Raw genomic sequence first — 20705 nt, forward strand, 5'->3', positions numbered from 1 at the left:
CAAGCCTTGGTAAATTGTAAATTGGACTGGGAATTCGAAGCTAACAGGTGTTGCCCAGCTGTGCTTTCGGTCATAATAACACAGGACCAGTCTTAAGAGCCCATCAGCTGCAGCCTGCTGACTTTCACAGCTCAGTGTTTACAACACAGGTCAGCATTTCTTCACTGGCAAGCGGCCAGAATTGTGTTCGTCAGTGACCCTGCTGAATGGGGATATAAAGCACATTTATTTGGAGGCAATTAAAAAGGATTTTTATTTTGAACAGTTATTACTTTAGATGATAAATGATAATATGCTGAGATACGGTTTAAAAATGCAGTCGATACAGCATAATCTCGTCAAGATTCTTATCATTCATTCGCTCAATGACCAGCCGGAGAAACTTATTTTCTTACCTTGAAGCTGAACCTTGTTAAAATGTTTGGCAGACTTGTTAGATGGTGCAGACAGCGATATTGATAGAGCCCACGGCCGATGTGATTCATCCCCTGCTGCAGCAGCCAGCAGTACAACAGAGGAGCTGAGGTGTCTGGCTTGATCCAGGTGCTCTTCACCTGCAGATAACCCTGGAGCTGCACAACACATTTTGTACATACAATAACTCACAAAATAAAGCCTGAACAGCCCAAAATATTGATCTTACAAAAGCAATTGTTCACTCAAATCCATTAAAGGCCAGTGTTTGCAGACAGGCTTAAATCTGGGAGAGGTCGGCTCTTTCAGATTGAAGAGGTTGTCAATCTTTTTTTCAGTCTAATGAAATTAGAGGGGGATGGGTGGTTGTCACAATAATATAAATTCTCTGACTTGGTAGGGGGTGTTTCCAATTCTATTCAAGCTCTTTGGGGGGGCGGGGGAGTGGGACAAAAGATAAGTCCTAAAACTGCCTAAGCTACAAAAACTCACTTGAGACAATGTTTTTTTTATCTTGCGGAGAGGGTTACTGCTGCTGTCCATCTGTGTTTTCAGTTTTCCTTTGCGCTAAAATTAAATAAGCCCACACCGGAGAATAAAATGGCTCATGTTGTGGAACTGACACACTACACTACATTAGCTCACAATTCATTTTCTCTCCCACTATGCTGTTCAGACCACCAACCAATAATCTTTACATCTACCTTCTACCACTGTGATTTGTTCAGCAATTTGATCTCTGTTGAATGTGACATTTCAGTTGGCGCAGACTCTTTACACCCACAAAAATACTTTTTCTTTTCTCCTCAGGGGGTGTGTGGGTGTAATAATTATTCTCCAGACGGTTCTCTCAAACTCTCATGTGTTTCAAAGGGATAAGAGGCCTCCAACAAATCCAGATTGGTTGTTCTCATTTTTGCAGAAAGTTGTGATTTAAATTTGAGGACGCCTTTTGTAAATGGTGCATGCTTGCAATCCCTTTCCTATTTTTTTTTTTTTCGTGAGATTGAATATATTTATAGTGTATGTAAGGCCGAACAAATTGAATTACTGTGAAATCACATGGCCCACATCCCATTTGTCTTCAACGAGAAGAAAGTTAAAGATAAAACAATTCTTTCTCTCGCTGAAAAGTCAGTTGCATGCAGAGATCTACAGCCTCCAGTAAAATAAGACTGTCTCCCATTGTTAACAACAAAGAGAAATGTGGAACACATTGCGAGTCGCCATTTCCTTCAGCAGAGTTTAAGCATAGAAGACATTCAACATCGCTGCTTTTTGTGGAAACCCTCATAAGTGTGTTTTAGAATCGCACTTTGAATATGCATTGTTATATTTCTTTTAAGGACTGTACTGTATCAGCAGCAGTACTGCCCTGTGTATTTTTATAGGAAATACACGAGCCAACAGTATGGAAGTTCTTCAAGTTCATTTTCCCCTCTTAGAAATTATTAACAAATGATGATGTAGTTGTTATGTATAATTGAATTATTAATGCAACACATTACACAAGACTTCATCTGAGAACATTTGTCCCGGACTAGGTCACAGCTTGCAGCGTCAGCAATGCCACTGATATACAGCGAAACCTATCATCATGTCGAGGGTCGAAACATTGGTGACGCAATGCTGGATGAGTCAAATTACAGTCCACACGGTACTATTGGGATAGATGAGCAAACTTCTCCCCAAGGTCCCGCGGCGCTGTGATCTATTAAGGCGCTGTCGTCTCGGATGGTGCATCTCAGAGAGCGAGGGAATTTTTGGGGAAGAGAACGGTTGTGCTGACATCCTCTCTTAGTGCAATCCCATGTCCTTGTAGGACGGAAGAGAAAAACAGCACCAGAGGCTGACTTGGCTGTTCCTCTGAGCTGTCATAAATCCAACTGAACATTTCTGAACATCTGTTGTGGATGATTAGCTCCACGGCTAGCAGAGTTTGACCGGAGGGAGTGAGAACCAGCGTGTTTGGGGGTTGTGCGTGCGTGTGTGTGTGTGTGTGTGTGTGTGTGTGTGTGTGTTGTGTGTGTGTATGTGCGTGTCTGTGTGTGTGTATGTGCGTGTCTGTGTGTGTGTGTGTGTGTTTGTTTGTGTGTACACAACGCCTTGCTGATTTAAAAATTGGGATTTTACATATTTATTGCCTTCCAAAGACTGAAAGAGAAGGGAAAAAATACATTTTCAAACAAGTCACCGGACATGTTACATTGGCACAGTCCCGTGGGAATGCTTGTATGTTTCAATGTCACACTTTGGATGACCCCTAAGTTTCAGTGATAATTGCATTGCAAAATGATTTTGTTCTCTCCCTGGAAGCTGGTCAATAGATAAGTCGTAATGGAGTCTCTCAGCGGCAAGAATACATAACATCACGTGTATCACGTCCATTTCTTTCTACGTGCAGGTGCACTACAAAATAGTTTCTCATTGGACAAGGTTTAAAAAGGTAAGGCCCCACAGCCTCCTCCCTCTTCACACTGAAATCTGACACCAATGACATCACATGGTGGGTTTGGCTTCTCCCAGGCAGTCCCTGCACACCCGCTCTCAGTGTGTGAACAAGCGCTGCCTCAGAAGGATCTCTCCCCCTCGCCACATTGCTCTGTAGCCACAGCTGGAAACGTATTGCTGTGTAGCCAAAAGACAGTTACTCTGGTTTAATGAAACGCTGTGAATGGAATAACTGAGCAGGAACTGGAGACTACTTTTGCTCACACACTTTTTCACAAGACAGGGATCATCTATCGTGGATACCGCTGGATTTTCTTTTCTAGGATTTGGGTACTCTCGTTCTCTCCGTCTCTCTCGCTCTCTCTCTCTCTGGAATAAGGAATACAATAATTTACTTTTAAGTGGATCTAATTGAGATGTATTGGTAAGTGTGAATGTGAGAACCAAAGTTACAACTTGTTATAGACAGACGAGGCACAGGTGCATTTTTTTAAACTGGCTGGGCTGTCCTAGACTCTGAACTTTGTTTGTCTATTTATCCCTGTTCCACCGTGTGCTTTTTTTTTTTTTTTCCACCTCAGCATTTACCTTTTACAAGTTGCCTCTTCCAATAAAGTAACAAAATAAGTTGATGTGTTACACTTCAATGGTAAGGTATTTCCTTACTATTCTTTTGTCCCCTTTTCTTTTGTCCATGCTCACTCTTGCTTGTTAAGCCAAAACAATAGTTTAACCTCGTCTTGGCTTAGCTCTATTGGCTAGCTCTCTGGCAAATTGCCCTGTCTGGTGCGAGCCCTCCCCTACGTATTCAGTAGACTTTGAATAGAAGGGCCATAGAATGTCCCCTAGCTACCGCTGCTAAGGTGAGGCACCCTGACGTTCTACCGCATTAGGCCTACACTGAGGCCAAACAACCTGTTTTTCCAGTTGTCTTTATCTCCCTTGGCAATCTGGAGGGTAAAGTTTCAGAAACAAGAATCCCATTTAGAAGGAGACACTGAAACGCTTTGAAATTCAAGATAATTGTAGAGGAGAACTTTTGGAGGTTACAAATTGCGCTATTTGGAAAATAGTTGGCCTCACGTTCAACAAATGTAACCTGTAATACATTTAAAGGTTTAAAGTGTGTTCTTCTCTTTCCGAGATGATTAGCTATACTTATTCTTTCATACACATTCTTTGTCCAAAGTTGTTTCTGGGAAAGACATTTCAACTAAGAAATCGAAAGAAACCGCTGTAATAGCCTCACTCATCTGTAATTATGTCTTAGATATTTGGTTTCTTTTTTAAGGACAACATAAAACTTTTATACACTTGTATAAGAAATATTTGGACAGAGTTTATATTTTCTTGGTCACAATAAAAGCAATAAAAGCAGTTGTTGCACAATGAATGTGTTGCTCAATAAGGAGCCTGGTGTCAGTGGGAAATGTATCCTATTTGCTTGTTGCTCTTTTCTATCAATGCTGTCTTGTGCTTCTGAAGAACAGAGTGTAGACAACATGTCTGTCGCATTTTGTTTGGCCTTTGAAACAACGAGACTTCCCCATGGGTCTGTTTCACTGCAGTGGGAACTTGTAAATGGGTTTTCTTTATTAGTTGTGAGTTAGCTTTAAAAAAAAGTTAATGACTAAGGACTAGTTAATGACTTGGGACTGCAATCCAAACTCGTCAACTCAGCCCCGTTCGTCTTGCTTCGAAGTGATAACCCAGACTTGATAAAAGAATTACCTTGAGGCGAAACTGAAGATGGACACTTTGTCGAAAGGTCTCTTCAGCTGCTCCGTAACATAAACAGACAAGACAAAAAAACTGTCAGCCGTGGTGATCTGTTCAAACAAAGCCAATCTCCGTCCACACCGGATGACCTGGAGGTCGTCCTCCTTCACCTCCTCCATGCAGGCCACTGACCCTTCATTCCACTTTTACGACTTTGCTCCAGTCGCTTTGTCACCAGCAATGTTTCAGAGAAACATTATGGGATGACTAGCAAGTGACCCCAGGAAACAACTCAGGCCATTTGTCTACCTCTGTTCCTGATCCCCTGACTAAACATGCAAAATATCCTTCATTTAAATGACCGCCTCAGCTGAAGCTGAAGTCATTCCTTGTGAATAAATGTCTCTATGTGGAACAGTCAATCATTCAACCTCTCTCCCCATCACATTCCTCAAAAGTAATTATGGGCTGAGCATATGGATTTTTCCATAGAACTTGATTTCTAATCATCGTTGAATTGGGAAACCTGTAATGGCCCGTTGACGCATGATGGATCTGCTTAATCACCCTAGTCCCAGTTGGGGCATGAAAGAGGTTGCTTACAATCACAGATCAATGTCTGTGAAGGCGATTGTGTCACTGGAGCCAGACATTTGTCTATGACACACACAAAATGGACAGAAAACCTTTTGTTGGGTTATTAAAGTTCATAGTTTTGATGTTGTACCTAAAGTGTCGACCTATTTATGATCAGGTCTCAGACTTCACAATGCCAGCAGAGAGGACTTTTTTTGATTTGTTTTTGTCAAGAATTGTTGCCTGTTCTTGACAAGGTGGTGAGAAGTTGTTCTATGATGACAAGCCCTAATTGCCAATCTTCTGTTCTGTGCTAAATAACATGTATATGCAGCTACGGGTGAGTGTGCCAGATATGTCTTGCATAGTGTGCAATGTCAATTAGAGGCCACCGGCTGAGTGATGTGTTAGCTGTTCTGATAGCCACTTTTTGTCTCAGTTGTGACACTTACTCCTTTCAGACAGCCGCTCATTGATTGTGACAGGTGTTGAGAAGAAGGTTTAGAAAGAAGGGCTTCTTTACCTCTAAAATCAGCAGTGTTTTGACAAGAACGCTTTTACTAAGTTGCCCCAAGCAGAGAACTCATTTGATTGAAGTTAGGTCTATGTCTATTCTTTGACATCTACATAATGTTAAGGTTTTGACACGAGATCATACCCAAATAGGCAGACAGGTTTATTTTAGAGAAGGCAATGTTATTTTTGTTGCCAATTAGTGACGAATAGAAATTGTCCCGTAAAAACGTAATGCATCTGTGGGAGTTTAGCTTGAGCCCATTGTCTCTTTAAAGTAGATTACAGTGGGTCATAATGCTCAGCTGAGATGATCTTTTCTTACCTTCTGTGCTTTTCTGTTCTCTTTACATGATATATTCTATTCAGCATTGTGAATGTATCCGTCTACATTCATGCCCAGGTTTAGCAAGCCACCAGAGGTCTGTTTTGCGCTCATAGCTTTGAACCTAGCTTTATACATTACAGCCATGGGTTTCTCAATGGGAACACACATTTGCTTTGTCAAAGAGGACATTTCCCTCCCTGCACAAAACTCATTTCAATTCCATCATATAATGTATCCACATTGATTGAAGCAGCCTCCATTTTCAGGGGTCAGCTGCAGTTTTTGTACTCACCAGTATATATGACAAGGCCAAAGCTTATGGTTTAGTATGTGAAATTGCATTGCAAGTTGGAGACATGCAATGGCCATGACAAATTTACAATTGTGCGTTATTGCATGATACTTTGTTGTTATTTAATGGTATTACTGTATGATATGTTGCAAATATTGTATTAGTTTGCTTTTGGACCTGCGTTAAAGATAATTAAAGGTCGCAGCTTTCCCTTGCTCCTGGGTATGAAGGGATAACCGATGCTAAACTGCAGTAAAGCTAATACAATTGAATGCAGGTTTGATTTATTTCGGTGCTTGGTTCTGGTACTGTAGTCATGGGGCTGATTTATCCCTCTGTCTCCACCACCGCTCCTGTTTGCTCAGCCTCCCAATTTCTACAAATGCCTGGCTTGGACTCAACATTCTTCTTGATTACTTTATCAGCCGTCCTGCCACTTCCCCTAAAGTTATGACTTGTCTTTCAACAATCCTCTGCTGCTGATCCCAAATAGCCGCAAGTAGGACCGGCCTTTCTCTATCAACACGTTATCATATAATAGAATCATATGTCTTTTCAGTTTTGCCGACCCATACTCATACTACTAGCAACTGAGAGTTTGGCAGGTGTGTTGCGTGTTTCTCAGTGGGATGTATTCAGACTCAGTGTATTGTTTGGCTTTTGTTCATCTTGTGACTCGTCCTCAAACACAGGCAATGGCTCTTCTTCCTGCACAACGTTGAGGATCCTGGCTTGTTTTGGGAAGATGGATGGAGATTCATTTGGTTTCATTATAATGCCTGACTTATTTATAGCCTGCCTGTGCAGCAGCGCCTGTTGGCCCACTGTGGCCCTGTAAGGATGATGGGGGCTGAGGTGTTGATGAAACATTCCTGTGTCCAGGGGGTATTCTCTGAGGAGAACACTGTTTGTTTAAGGGAGGGCAGCAGGGTGACAATGCAAGAACCATGGGCAAGGCCAGTGAAATCCAATTCCACAAGCCCTGCCTAGCTACAGCATTCCTCTTTGAGAGCATTCCCTTATCAAAAGTCTGTTATGCTATGACACCAAATAGCCATGGAAGAAAGAAACTATACACTGCTATATTAGGTGATCTGGTCCTCTAAAAGTGGTGACCACAAAAACAGGAAAGGGGGAATAGGCACCTGGAAACACACTTTCATATTTCATTTGTGCACCGTTTGGAGTTAGGAGTTCCACAGCACCAATCCCAAACTTTTATCTGGATCTCCCCCTTCAGCCTCTGAGATTACCGCTTCACAACCCTGGAGCAGGGACGCTGTCTGCCTGGTAATTTGATGGCTAATCCCCTGCCTCTTCCCTACAAATCTCTTCCCTGATAAAGGGGTTGCTTCTACATTAGTAAACATGGGAGACTTGGCTGCCGAGGCTGACATGCAGACGAGCGGACTGGTTGAGGAAAGGGGAAGTAGAGGGATAACCAGTTTCCATTATAGTTCATAGGAAAGCCCCTTTGCAATTCATGGCTGGAAACTCACTTTAAGATGAACGGTTAAACCATGGAAATGCCTTTAGCATCACTGGTAAGGCAATCTAATTTTACGTACCAGTTAAATAATAGTACATTTTGCACCATAGTCAATGCATGACAAAAAAAAAATCCCCTTTGGCCAGTATCTGATGAGGATAATGGTTTTAATGGTTTGATGGGGCGATGGAAATGTGTTTTACTCTACCATACAGTCCATTGTTAATGCACATTCATTACCCTTTTGACCCGATTATGTTATCCTAATGATCACCGCGCGCTGCTGCCACGGCTAGACACGATGGCTCACTTAAAAGGAATTCAATTCCTCAGATCTTTCTTCACAGGCTTACACTGGGGCTGTGTGGACTGACTACGTGACCGAGCATCGCTGGATGGCAGGCTGTGATCCTCATAAGAGTTGTATTAGAACAAGTTAGCCTATGCCCCCGACAGGATTTCTGTTTTTCTCCCTGTGTCAACAAAGCACGAAGCCCGGTAATCAAAACTGACGCGTTGAGCCCAAACATGCGCAACAAAGTTAAACAAGACCTGGCAACATAGTCTTTAACCAGTATATGGAATGACTTCAGCTTGATGACGGCAACATTGGCCGTGATGGCTTTTCATTTGCTGACCTGACAGAGGCACTTTAGGTGTCAGGCTGGATCTGGTGCGGTGAGTGACAGGTCCTGTCCCTTCATGTCTTTGTGTTTGTGTAATGGCCCGGTGTTCACTCCAATCGTTGTCTGAGAGTGAGATGACATGTCAGGAAGTATTTGGGGAGATTCCTGTTTTCAGTATATCGCAGACCAGTCAAACATCACAACTAGGCTAATGGATTGCACTGTAAGGGCCCCACGTTTTGTCTTGTTTGTGCTTTTTTTTTTTAAAACTCTGTGATCGTTTGCAAAGGCAAGCAGAGTGCCTTGTAGTCATACTATGTAAGTAAGTATCACCATAGTATGTTTCGGGATACTGTATTGATTCTCAGCAACATTGTTTTTATTAAAATGATCAGTTAGGGTTATTTAGATTGTATTAAATGCAAACACAGATCCCACTGTTCTGATCTCATGAAAAAGTAAAAAGAAATGCCCAAGGTGATGTGCTCTTTACACTTCAACCATTCTCTGAAATTTGATCGAAATATATATACATATTTTATTTAATCAGGCTATTGTTATGCAATCATAATTGTCAGATTCTTGCTAATACACAGCCCGAATATATTATTTAGTTATAGCACAAGCTTTGCTGTTATTTATGGATCTAGATTCGTGTTTTGAACATGTGATAGTTCCTGAAGTGACCTAATTCTCAAGTTTCACTGATTTTGTTTCATAGATGGTGGGTAATTCTCTGAAGATAACATCTCTGGCATCTTCACAAATGATTTCTTCTATTATTTCAAGAACACTTGATCTAAATACTAGTTGGCTGGATTTGATTTATCTTTTGTCTGGAACTTTTTATGAACTGGATTTGATGGCTAATTCCCTGATGTACTATTTGACTATGTGTGTGTGTGTGTGTGTGTGTGTGTGTGTGTGTGTGTGTGCGCACTGTGTGCATGTTTTGTGTGTGTATGCCTTGTTAGCCAAGCTGCAGAACAGTGACTCTACACTGGTGGTAATTGATAGTCTGGAGGCTGCCTCAGCTGCAGGTGAACACTATCTGCAGCTCTACTGTGAGGAAGACGGGAGAGCGTATAAATAAGTCCTGCGAGGACTAAGGATTTCAGAATAACTAGAGAGTATGTTGGCGGGAAAGACGAAGAGAGCAGATAGCGTAGCTGAAAGACAGGGTGATAGTGGGAGAACTGTTTAATATGGCAGAGGTTTTACCCTTAGAGACAGTTTGAAATTTCATTAAGATTGCACAAGCTTAAATGTACATTTATGCTGCATTTTTCTTGAGAACATTGCTCTGAAGAACAGTGTATTACCCCATGTCATCTTTGTTCTGTATCCTCCGCTTGCCTAGCACATGACGCTAAGTGCGGAGGCTTAAGTGGAGCTTTTGCCTCTTTTAAAACGTTTCCATCAGATTGAGTGAAATTCAGGCCCATGCTTTGCTCGGGGAGATGTACTGTAGAAATAACTCAAGGGAGAGCAAAAAGGGAAAGAGAGATTGGTCCCAGTGAGATGTTCATAGGTAGTAATGAGGGCGTTGGTGGACTGCAAGTCGTCGTGTTGTGTCTCCGGCCTGTCAGTATAATGGACCTTGCTAGTCAGCTGGCAATCGATTTTACTGCTCCCGCCCTCTTCTGCCTGTTGTTCCTCACTCTTCCTGTCTGTCAACCTGCCACCCAGAGATGGACGACGAAGGAGAATCTTCTCCCAGACGACAGATACAGTGTCCAGATACTTTCTCATTACCTGAAAGGTGCCGTGGGGTGAGGAGGGAAGTCAGGTCAGACATCGTATTTTAGTCCAATGTAACGCACAGTGAAAGCCTCAGGAGAACTTCTACTATATGTATTCCTGTTGGTTTTGGGCTGATAATCAGCCATTAGTTGGTTTAATAAATTATGATCTTATATCATATTTATAATCTACTAAAATCATAGTTGATTAGTAAAATCTTTGCAGATACATTTTTTGTCCACAAATCTGCAAATGTAATAATTGTTCCAGCTCTCATGAAAAAAAAAAAGTTTGTTTTGTTTGTTGGTGAATGGTGTAGATTAATTTTCGAAATCTGTCAAAACAAGTACATTTGTTGGCGTCTACCTTTGTTACCAATGGATTTTTTTCTCTTTGCTCAGTACAAAATGTTGGATTAAACACTCAGTAGGGACAGACATACCAGCTTTTTGGTGTGTTTAGAACATTTTACTGTACAGCTTTTGCTGTAGAGCAATACAATACAAAGTTGTAGCCTCTGAAGAACATGGGATACACTGAAAGTCCCTACTTCTCTCGCCCTTTATCGACTCGGCCCTGCATATTCCGCACTCATCTCTTTTACATTTTAAATCCCCATGCCTCCGGAGAACGATGGGGATATATGGTTCCATCTGCTCCAACAGACTGGCTCGTGGCTAAGAGAGAGAGAGAGAGAGAGAGAGAGAGAGAGAGAGAGAGAGAGAGAGAGAGAGACTATAGCTGTCTGGAATATAAAGCACGAAAGAAGTTGGATTAGGATTTGGGGATCTTCTTTTCTCCTCATTTGCAATGGCAACTAACCCATGTCAAATCTGTTGGGTCTTAACTGTTTCAGGTAGACCAGGAGTCTTGGGTTTCCTTTTTGTTTCTCAGAATAACATTTGTTATATCTGCCTTTGGATTCCTGCAAACATTTCTTATTTTTTCTTTTTATTCCTCGAAGAACCTTGTGCTTTGCCGCTGACACCAAGGTTTCTGTTCCCTGCAAAAAATGCTTAGTTATATGGGAAGTGCTTTCCCCATCCTTCTTCGAGTTAGTCTAACCCTTCCCTGTGTAAACACTGGGTTTGTTACTCTGTACCTTGGACCACAGAGGCGTGTTTTTTCTGTGTATTTTACATGCTCTGTTGTCGGGTGAAATAATAAAACCATTGTGTCAATATACAGTTTCATCCGTGTTTTTAGATCTGAAGCCAAACAAACCCCAAAGCATGCAGCATGCAGTATGAAATGAAAAGACAGTGTGTGTTATAAAGTGAATGTAGGCAACGGTTGTGTGTCCTCACCTCCGTGCTTAGTGGATGTCGTTGCTGACATAATGGTTCCTCAATTAGATTTGCATAAAAATGATATATAGAGATAAACGGCTGCTCTCATGCACCGTTGGACGAGCACAGAACATCCACCCAGGACCCATGAGCCACTGAATGGACACTTTTTTGACTACTAGCCAATGTAGTGTGTAATTTGAATTTTTCTGGTATGAGTAGGCAAATCTTAATCACTGTGAAACTGTAAGCGTGTGTACAAAGTTGGCACGTGCAATATGGGTAAACTCCTAGATAAAACAACCACTATGAATCTTTGTTTTTGCTAATCTGCTGAATTAAATGTCAGACGAATCAAAGTATTTAACAATTGGTGAAGAAATCCCAAAAATCCAGTATTGCTTTAAAGCTGTCCTGCCCACTGATTTGCACCATATTCTCCGATGACCAGACATACCAAAGAGATGGAAAGGGCACAGCGGATTCTTTGCTAGTGTCACAGTATACATCCTCTCATAGGCCAACCTTAGTACAAAGTATTGTTGCAAACAATTACCAGAGTTGCTGCTCTGTCACTGAGCACTGAGGCCACAGCGTGGTTCTCATGCAGGCCTCTGGAGGGTCCCTGTTGGCCAAAGGGCTTCGCTCCTAGCCCGTTACAGTCACTAATCTGGCCTGACACCAAGCTGATTTACAATACCCCCCTACCCTAAGCACTGACTCACCAGAGGTAATTGATTTAGAACTGTGTAGACACCTGCTGAATAGTATGAACCCCTCAAAAGCCCCCTCCTACCCTCATGTACAAGTTTGGCCCAATATCCTGGCCAAAATGCCACCTGTTGAAAATGAATACACTTATACACAAAGAGAAAGTGATGGTTTGTCGAGTAATACTAGTGAGAAGCCGCGCTTGTACCGTCTGTTTTGTATTCCCTAGCCTCCCATGTCCTACTGTAGTTCTGCAACGCTTCATTTTTATAATATGCCTGCTCCTTTTTTGCGTTGCTAAAGAGCCAACCATGATGGATCCCTGGTTGGAGCTGAGCTTTAACAAGTGCATCTGTTTGGTCATCTATTGATTTACGGAGCTTTGCGTTTGCTCGTCTTTTCTGCTCACTAGGCTTCACTCTGTTTGTCTTTTACTGGCGGAGACGAGGCTTTCTGCCCAGGGGGTGGTGGGGGTGGGGAAGTTGAAGTCGGGGTGTTAAGAAGGGGAGGAGAGGGAGGGGGGGGGGCCTCCGTGCCTTCTGTGCTGCCTGCCTAGTCATTTTATGACACCATCTGTCTGCAAGCAAACCATCAAGTGGTGACGTCTTTCCCATCCTTCTTGCTTGACAGTGTGAATTTTCTTTTGATATATATATATGCACATCTGCCTTTGAGAACGTGCCTCAGTTTCTATTGCTAATTTAATGTTTGGCCATAGCACAGAATCATTCTTAATTGTGCAGTAATTCATTTGTAGAACTCTCTACATTGTAAACACAACAATATTTAAACTTTTTTCAGTCTTTGCACTCGGGCAACTAGGGCTGTGATCATTTTAGAGACCCTGAGTTGAATACAAAGCATTGTCATTTCATCAGTCTCCATTATTGAGTTTTTTAAAACAATGACAACATTTTTAAGACGGAGATAAAAAAAAAAGCAAAATGTATTTCAATAAGTGAAAGGTAAACAGTAATAATTTAGAAACATTATTATAGTTTAATAGCAATTATATTAAATACAATTTTAAAAACAAAGGGGATAAAATGAAGTAACAATTAATACAAGTTTTCCATTCAAAAGTCTGCAGCGTAAAAGCTTTAACAGGATGATGCAGAAAAGCGATTCCACTCTATTGCTCCAGGTATGCAGAGCATTGCTGTTATTTGATGAATGTCTGTTTTACATTGAGCATGCTTTTTGATTTATTGCGGGTCCTTTGCCCAGCACTTTGTAGTGCAAGCCATTTTCTTCTTGCTCTGCCGCTCGACAACGCCAATAATCACTCTCCAATAAATTCAAATGGAAGTGGCACTCTGGTATGTCTCTTCTACTCCGTGTAATACATATCAGTGTAATACATATCACCTTTCATTCCAAGATTGATTTGCAGCTGAAAAGATTGGTAGCCCCCCAGAGGTGATTGTAAATCCCCGCTTCAGTGGCAATTTATGGAGGTGCTTGAGTTTTGTTAAATGTTCACTCAACCAGACTAAATGCCAATCGACATTGTATCAAATGGGTGAAGCCAATGCGCTATGGTCTCTGCATTCTGTTGAGAGGTAAGTTAGTCCATCAGGCGCCCGGTGCATTAAGTCCAGCACTCGTGCGTCACGGATTACGTCATAGTGCGTCACAGAAACGCTGTGTCATGTGTTGTAAATGTCTGCATACATTTCACTTGAATGTAGTATTATCACATGTGAATATTGAGGTGTCTGTAATTAACTACGTGATGGATCACCCTCACAAGCAGACAAGTAACTGTGTGATTTATTACACAAGTGCTTTCATTCTAGGTCAGCATAATAAGTGATCTTTACTTTCTATTGCTCAACTTAAGGAAGTGCATTTCAGTCTTCTTCTCGGCAGTAAGGTGTTAACAATTAACTCGGTGAAATCAGCTTGTAAACAAAAGCGCTGTAAAACTTGATAGGTCACAGGACATTAGTCTTTGTGAGGTGAATTTCAATGCAGGGCCTTGTCCTAGCCCTGTAAAAAAAGACATGCACCATCAAGTCTGTGTATACAGAAAGGCTTTCAGAGTTGGAGGGAATACCTCATTTTGTAACTTTGCACTTTCATTTTACAATACGAGACTCATTGGCTTGCAGTAATTCTCTCGGGGTCTTGTGGTGAGGTAAAAAAAGAAGCACAGACTTGTGTGGGTTTGCGTTCTCGGGCATGGAAAACTAATCAGGGGCCAAAACACTGCTGTCGAAATTCACCTTGTAAGTGTGTTTATGGAGCCGTTGCGGGCTGCGCCAACACAAACCCCTCTGGTCTGGGTTTATCACCTCCAGAGACGGCCGTGATTAGCTCCCCACACGGCTAGCCATATATCTCAGCTGCCCCCACCCCCAGAATAGAGATGAAGAAAAAGAGAGAACATGAGTAGGCGGGATGGAAACGATGGAGAGCAGAGATGCTACCTGTAGTTAGTTTAATAGTAGTGTTTACTCAGCTTCTGCGCTCTCTCTGCGCAGCTGCGCCGAGTTTAGTCTCGTCAATGTCTGCTTGTAGACAACCAGTTCTGTATGGGTGGCCACACCCTTGACACACACAGAAACACACACACACACACACACACACACACACTGGGGGTAATGACTTGAATGACAGGCACCTGATGTGAGTGGCAAGCAAGAGAACAGGATATGAGTTTATTCCCTTCACTCCAAAACTCTTTTGTCCTCCACAGTTTACAGTTTAAGATGCTCATGACCCATTGTTCTCTTGTTAATTACTAAACCTCTTAGTGGTCTGCCTTTATTGGAGGGTGTGTATATATGCGGTATATGTTACGCACTGCATTACTGAGAACTCCTCAGATACTCAACACTCCAGAGCCTCTTCCTAAATGACTTAAACGAGTGGATGCCCTGACGAGTGGCTAATCGGTGAGAGTTATTTCAACTTCTGTGTCAGTAACCTCCTGTTCTCTTTCATGGTTTCTGTGTGTTTAGATGCAAGAGGGCCTCTGTAAAATTGGCTTTCTCTATATAGGATACATGATGTTAACGTCTTGGATCAAAACCCAATGCTGCGTTGTAAATTGTGTTTAGCCCGAATCACAATCTACATTTTAGTGTTTCACAACATCGGTTCCTAAACAGTCGCTCATCATGAGCTGTGGAAGCTTTAAGCTTGGATTTAATAAACACAGCCTTTTTGTGTCTTTAATGGGTTATGAGTGATAATGAGCTGGAGGGAACTAACACGGCTTTGACTTTGTCTTGTCTATTGTTTCCGTCATTGAAGTGAACCAAACTCTGTCCTCCATAAACCCGCCTAATTGTGCGAACTGATTGTTGAGGACAAACTCAAGTCCCATAAAATGACTCACAAGAAGGCAACAAAAGAGTTAAACAAACAAGAGTTTCTGGAGTTTTGACAACCTCAGATTTCTCCCCACCTCTGTTGTGCCTGAAACCGAGGAGGCACTGTCGGACAGGCTACATAGTACATTGTACAGTAATACTTATTTTTTCGCTTAGATTTGCAATCTAACAAATATGTGAAACTTCAGTACATTGTGGCATACTGGTTTATGTAGCATTCATTGTGTTTGTGCACTGCAATTTCAAACTGTATTCATTTTGAAAACCTACTCTAGCCGTCAAACAATTACGCTCCTGAATTCATCCCGACTAATTATTGTGATTATTAATTAGGACGTCAATTTCTGGTGAAATAGTCTGCATTATCATTTTAGCCGCAATTATACAGAACTGACTATTCCTCTGTCATACACACTTTCCTCTCTTACTCATCCTCGAACCAGGCTTCAGAATGAAATCGTGAACAGAAGGATTCACATACAAGCTCACAGCCATCCACCCCTCCATGTTCTTATTGTTTTTCTCTCGCTCTCCCACATAGTTGCAAACAATGTTTCCTGTGTGCTGAGCCACTTGCTCAGATTTCTGATCACACTGCATCATTTCCGCGTCGGTGCCCTGTCCCTCTCGCAGCAGCACTACCGCCACAGCACAAATGCACATTGTGGCAAGTGTTTCCCCATAGTGTTTGCGTGCAGCTGTAAGGCACCAAGCTGCACTGGGATAAATAAGCAGCTATATAAATAAAGAATAAACCTCGCTCTAGGAATTTGTCTCATTGAAGATGAAAAGCATCTGCCTCTCCCTGGCATCTGCTGTAAAAGATATCCCTCCACCGCCAAGGGTTTGGAGCACGGCGAGTAGCCAACTCTATCAGACTCACTCACTCTCTCTCTCCCCACCAACATGAACCAACGCGACACTGGCGTGCATCAAAATTAGTACCAAAACAAATTTCTCAGCCAACAAACTTGATATGAGTTACACTCATTTTGCAAAGTTAACTTGGGGTATTAAGTTAAAATAGAAATGAGGCCTAAATGCCTTTAATCCTGGTTACAGAGTTGGGGTGGGATCCAGCTCTTTGGCACCCGGAGTAATTGTATTTGTATCTTTTTCTTCTCCCAACAGTCACAGCTTAACACACCAACAACGAGCTGCATGCTTTCCATTAGCAGTGAAGGTGAAGACACAAAGGAATCTCTTTTTTTTTATTTCTTGTGGGTATTTTTCGAAAAATCAACTTGCCGGGAGAAGTATGATACAGCTTGATACAATCACAGCTTGAACTTCGACTGACGATAGATGGTGTTGACTGCACGCAGTGTTTGGAAATTCTTTCCATGCAAGGTGTGTTGCATCAGAAATCAGTTGAATAGACGTCAATGCCCAGAGGCACATTCCTGTGAGTGACAAACGGTGAGGGAAAGCTGGCCGTCGATGATACCTGTCTGCAACCGTGCCCAGATGAGGCACCTGCACCGTGACTCACACCTAGCATTCCTTCACATCATTTTACTTCGCCAGGTCTGTCTTTTCCTTCACCAAATGACGTCGAAAGAAGTAAAGAAACCCATTGAAATTCAGCTTTCCTAAGATCTTTGCCACGTAGTGTTTTCTTTGGTTTTGTTTTACAAAGACGGTGGTCAAAGAGTTGCCAGACGTGAGCGTTTTTCCTGTGTTTCCTCACGCATTGAAATAGCCACATGAGTAATGCCCTGCTCAACACCTCTACAGGCTTAAGAACAGACTTTTTTTACCACACAATACCGCAGGCATTGTGTACCTGACACTCAAACTTATTTAGCTGATCTGAATAGAAGAAAAGCTGGCTGGCCACCCGGCAAGCCTCTAGATATTCTACATTGTGAGCGTCTCTCTTTCTCTTTTCGCAAATATCAGCAATCAGTATTGTTCAGTCGCCGCTATAAACTTGACAGTGAGACTGAGCCGACGAGCTGAGGAAGTTTTCAATTCAATTCCAATAGGCCTCTTGTAAAAGCTTTATACAGAATCATTGTCAAGGAGCCCTTGAAGACAAATGTAGGCTTACGAACTTCAAAACTTTTCTCATTTTAGTTAATTTTTCTGAAGTCTTCTGGAGATACTGCTTTAATGCCATCAAAAGAGAGATATCTATCCTTACCATATTGTGGTCTGCTTTACAGCGTTATGATTACTCATCACAGATGGCCATGGGCAAGAGTGTAGGGATAAGAAATTTAGTTAGCTCAATTTATGGGGATCCACAGTTACTTTGTTTATAATAGCATTAGACATTGAAACTGCAGGCTATAACAGACTTAAGGTCATGCATCCAAATCATATCAACTGGCTAAGTCATTTCCTACACAAAATCTAATCCTAAAAAGACAAATAATCAATGCTGTTGCAGTTTAATTTAAGGGACAGCCTTTGTTTTTATGTCTCCACCCACTACTTAAGGCAATTGAGCAATGCTTTCTGTTTTATTGCTTCGTTAATTTTGGTTAATTTGTGGTACACCTGCTGCTGTTTCATTGACCAACCATGTCCCCCTTGGGGTGGGTTGTCTGTGAATGTTTATGCATGTGTATACATGTTGTCATATTATGAGATCATGGCACTTAGTGTGATTTGAACCCATCTGGATGACACAGTTTTCAATTTCTTGATGGCGAACTATTAAGTGGGCGTCAGCCCTTAGGGAGTAGTGTTCAGGAGGTCCTCTGGGTTTTGACTGATCCCCCATTGTGAGAGGATAGCTGAGGAGCTTAATACTGAGCTTTGTCCTCCCCTTTTGTTCCTGCTCTTCCTTCCCATGATTTCTCTCTGTTGCACTGTACCACATTTGTTTCAGAACCCTTCTGCTGATGCAGTTTGCGTGTTACATCTGCTTCACTTGTATTTTCATCTGCCCCGAGCAGGATTTTTGTTGTGGGTATTGGGAGCCTTGTTGATCGCGACCAAAGACAGTGTTGTTGTCTTACAAGCGTAGGGTTAGGGTTTCTTACAAATAGGCAACATTTCCAACTCCTTCGTTCCTGCTCTGTGGCTTGTGTTTGATATCTCCGCTTTACTGTGCTATTATGCTCATTCAAATATATGCAAATATATAGTGGGTTTGAATACTAATGTTTCTGTGCTCCTGTTCTCCTTGTGTTTTCTCTCCCAGGTGTTAGTCTTTGATCCTGTCAGAGTGGGACGTGTCTAGCAGGGGACTGAGGAGGGAGCAGTGCCAAGTTGGAACATGGGGCCTAATCGTCACCTGGCAGTGCCCCTCCTGCCCAGAGAGGCGTTGCCGTTCCTGCTTCTACTCAGCTGCATGGTGTTCTCCTCGCAGGCAGACAGTAAGTAGCCTCACTCACCCGTGAAGACCGGCTTTGCTTCCTGCACAACCTGACTTATATTTTAAGAACATTTAAGGCCCTCATTTAGCCCCACGCAAGGTGAAAAATCCAACACAATGGGAGGGTAAAAAGCACTTTCTTTGAGACTACTTTCCAGTTTATTAGATTACCGAGTGATCAGTTGAACACATGTAGTCCTTTTGTCGACGTACCCCTCTTTAAAGAGACTCACTGTAGTATGTTGAGTTGAATATAACCCAGTACATTGTTGCACATTAATTGAATGGAGGGACACTCATAGAGAACACGATTTCATGCTCTGCAGTTCATTTTAAATAGAATACAGATTCAATTTACATTTGGTGTCTTCGGTGGGTTCCAACCAACAGAAATAGCAGCGCGTCTAATGCATGTCTCGATGTATAGAGAGAGTTGCATTTGCGCTAAAAATAAGCGTGCAATGCACAAAATGATGCTCCATCAGCCACTGTGTCTGTCTGTCAGTCGGAATGGCTGGAAGAAGTTGCTCAGAAAGATGCGTCACTACTCTGCCTTGGGGTCTTGGGAGCAACCAAGAGGCAATGCCCTGCCGAAGACGAGGTCAGGGCACAGATTTAATTCAGCACATGACTTCACCTATAGTGCTGTCACAGGGTCACTGTTATTCAATTATATCCCAACCCCTCCCATTCCCCCAACTGAAGACGCCAACGGCCCTGTGCTCTCATACATAGGTCCAGTAGAATGTATTTTTCTTTACCCTTTGCCTTGTCTCACTCAGCCCTGCGTTGTCATCTTTGTCTCTTGCGGTGTGTCTAGAGTTTTCCACTGTTTCAGTGTGAACCTGACCTTGTAGAAAAGTTTTGCCTCTCCTCTCTTTTTTCCTCTTCTTGTGGTCTGGCAAGTCTTTGCTCAGCCTGAAATGTGATCGGACCAAATCAAGTCAGATTTAATAGATGTGAACCACTGCACAGAATCCATCCCCAGATTTAAACACAATGAAATGTGTTTGAACCCAGTCTACTAGTGCTGTGTTTCCTATGCACCCAAAACAATTGCATTATGTTGCAATATGTCTGGTTCCTCCATTGTATCTTGATATCAAATAAAAAACTTGGAATAACAGCAGCTGCTTAAGAATTAAAATAAAGTCGGATTTGTTGATATTTTTCTCGAGGAAATACATTAAATAACTGTGAGACTATTCTTAGACCGTGGATTATTGCCATAGCACTCATCTTTACAAAGCAAGATTTGCAGTGTCACAAATTTATTTATTGCTTGTTTATCGTCATGATATATTGTGTAACTGTGCTCCTCTTTTCTTACATTTTAATTGCCACCAAGGGGTTGCTGAGAATTGATTTTAATGCATATGCTCTGAAGAGATCATAAAGGAAAAACAAGTAATGCCAGAAGCATCAAAGGTGCCAAGATAATAATTAGATACTGTATAATTTGTCACCTGTTTGTTTAACAAAAAGCAACATTTATAACAATGGCTTGTGGCTTTTCGAGTTTGGATGAGCCGGTGATTATTAAGCTGCAATTGTTATGTTTTTGATGTATATTGTGCTACAAGCCATTATAAATAGTTTAGAACATAATTTGTATTTTTCTACAATATGTTATGCCTAAATTTATATTGGCCATCTTCAGTAGCCAAACAATACAGGCGAATATTACAGAATTGCACACAGCTAGAAACAGCTGGCGTGCTTGCATTTCACTGTTAATTTTTGTGAACGATGGGTTGATTTGGACAATGTTCTACTTTACTTTTGTAAATACAGAGTCTTTTTTGCTCTCCCTCTCCATGAGAGCAAGATTGCACGAGTCTCAAATGAAGGTAATCATATAATTTACTGATACAAAGCCAGAGCC

The 20705-nt window shown here is 41.9% G+C and overlaps 1 protein-coding gene across 19 annotated transcripts in view; it reads left to right on the plus strand.

Annotated features, from left to right (window-relative positions):
- Window positions 1-20705, plus strand: part of LOC137781520 (receptor-type tyrosine-protein phosphatase F) — a 153807-nt gene that overhangs the window by 34346 nt on the left and 98756 nt on the right. For 18 of the 19 annotated variants that reach the window (XM_068570327.1, XM_068570378.1, XM_068570343.1 and 15 more), the window contains exon 2: window positions 18647-18821. In XM_068570327.1, coding sequence (XP_068426428.1) covers window positions 18722-18821 — 100 coding nt within the window. In that variant the 5' untranslated portion in view covers window positions 18647-18721. Of the gene's footprint in view, window positions 1-2985; window positions 3290-18646; window positions 18822-20705 lie in introns of those variants that run through there. The other variant, XM_068570335.1, reaches the window with a different exon arrangement.

Source organism: Clinocottus analis, unplaced genomic scaffold, assembly GCF_023055335.1.
Source record: "Clinocottus analis isolate CAN_PGR_092001 unplaced genomic scaffold, fCliAna1.0.p SCAF_11, whole genome shotgun sequence".
NCBI lineage: Eukaryota > Metazoa > Chordata > Actinopteri > Perciformes > Cottidae > Clinocottus > Clinocottus analis.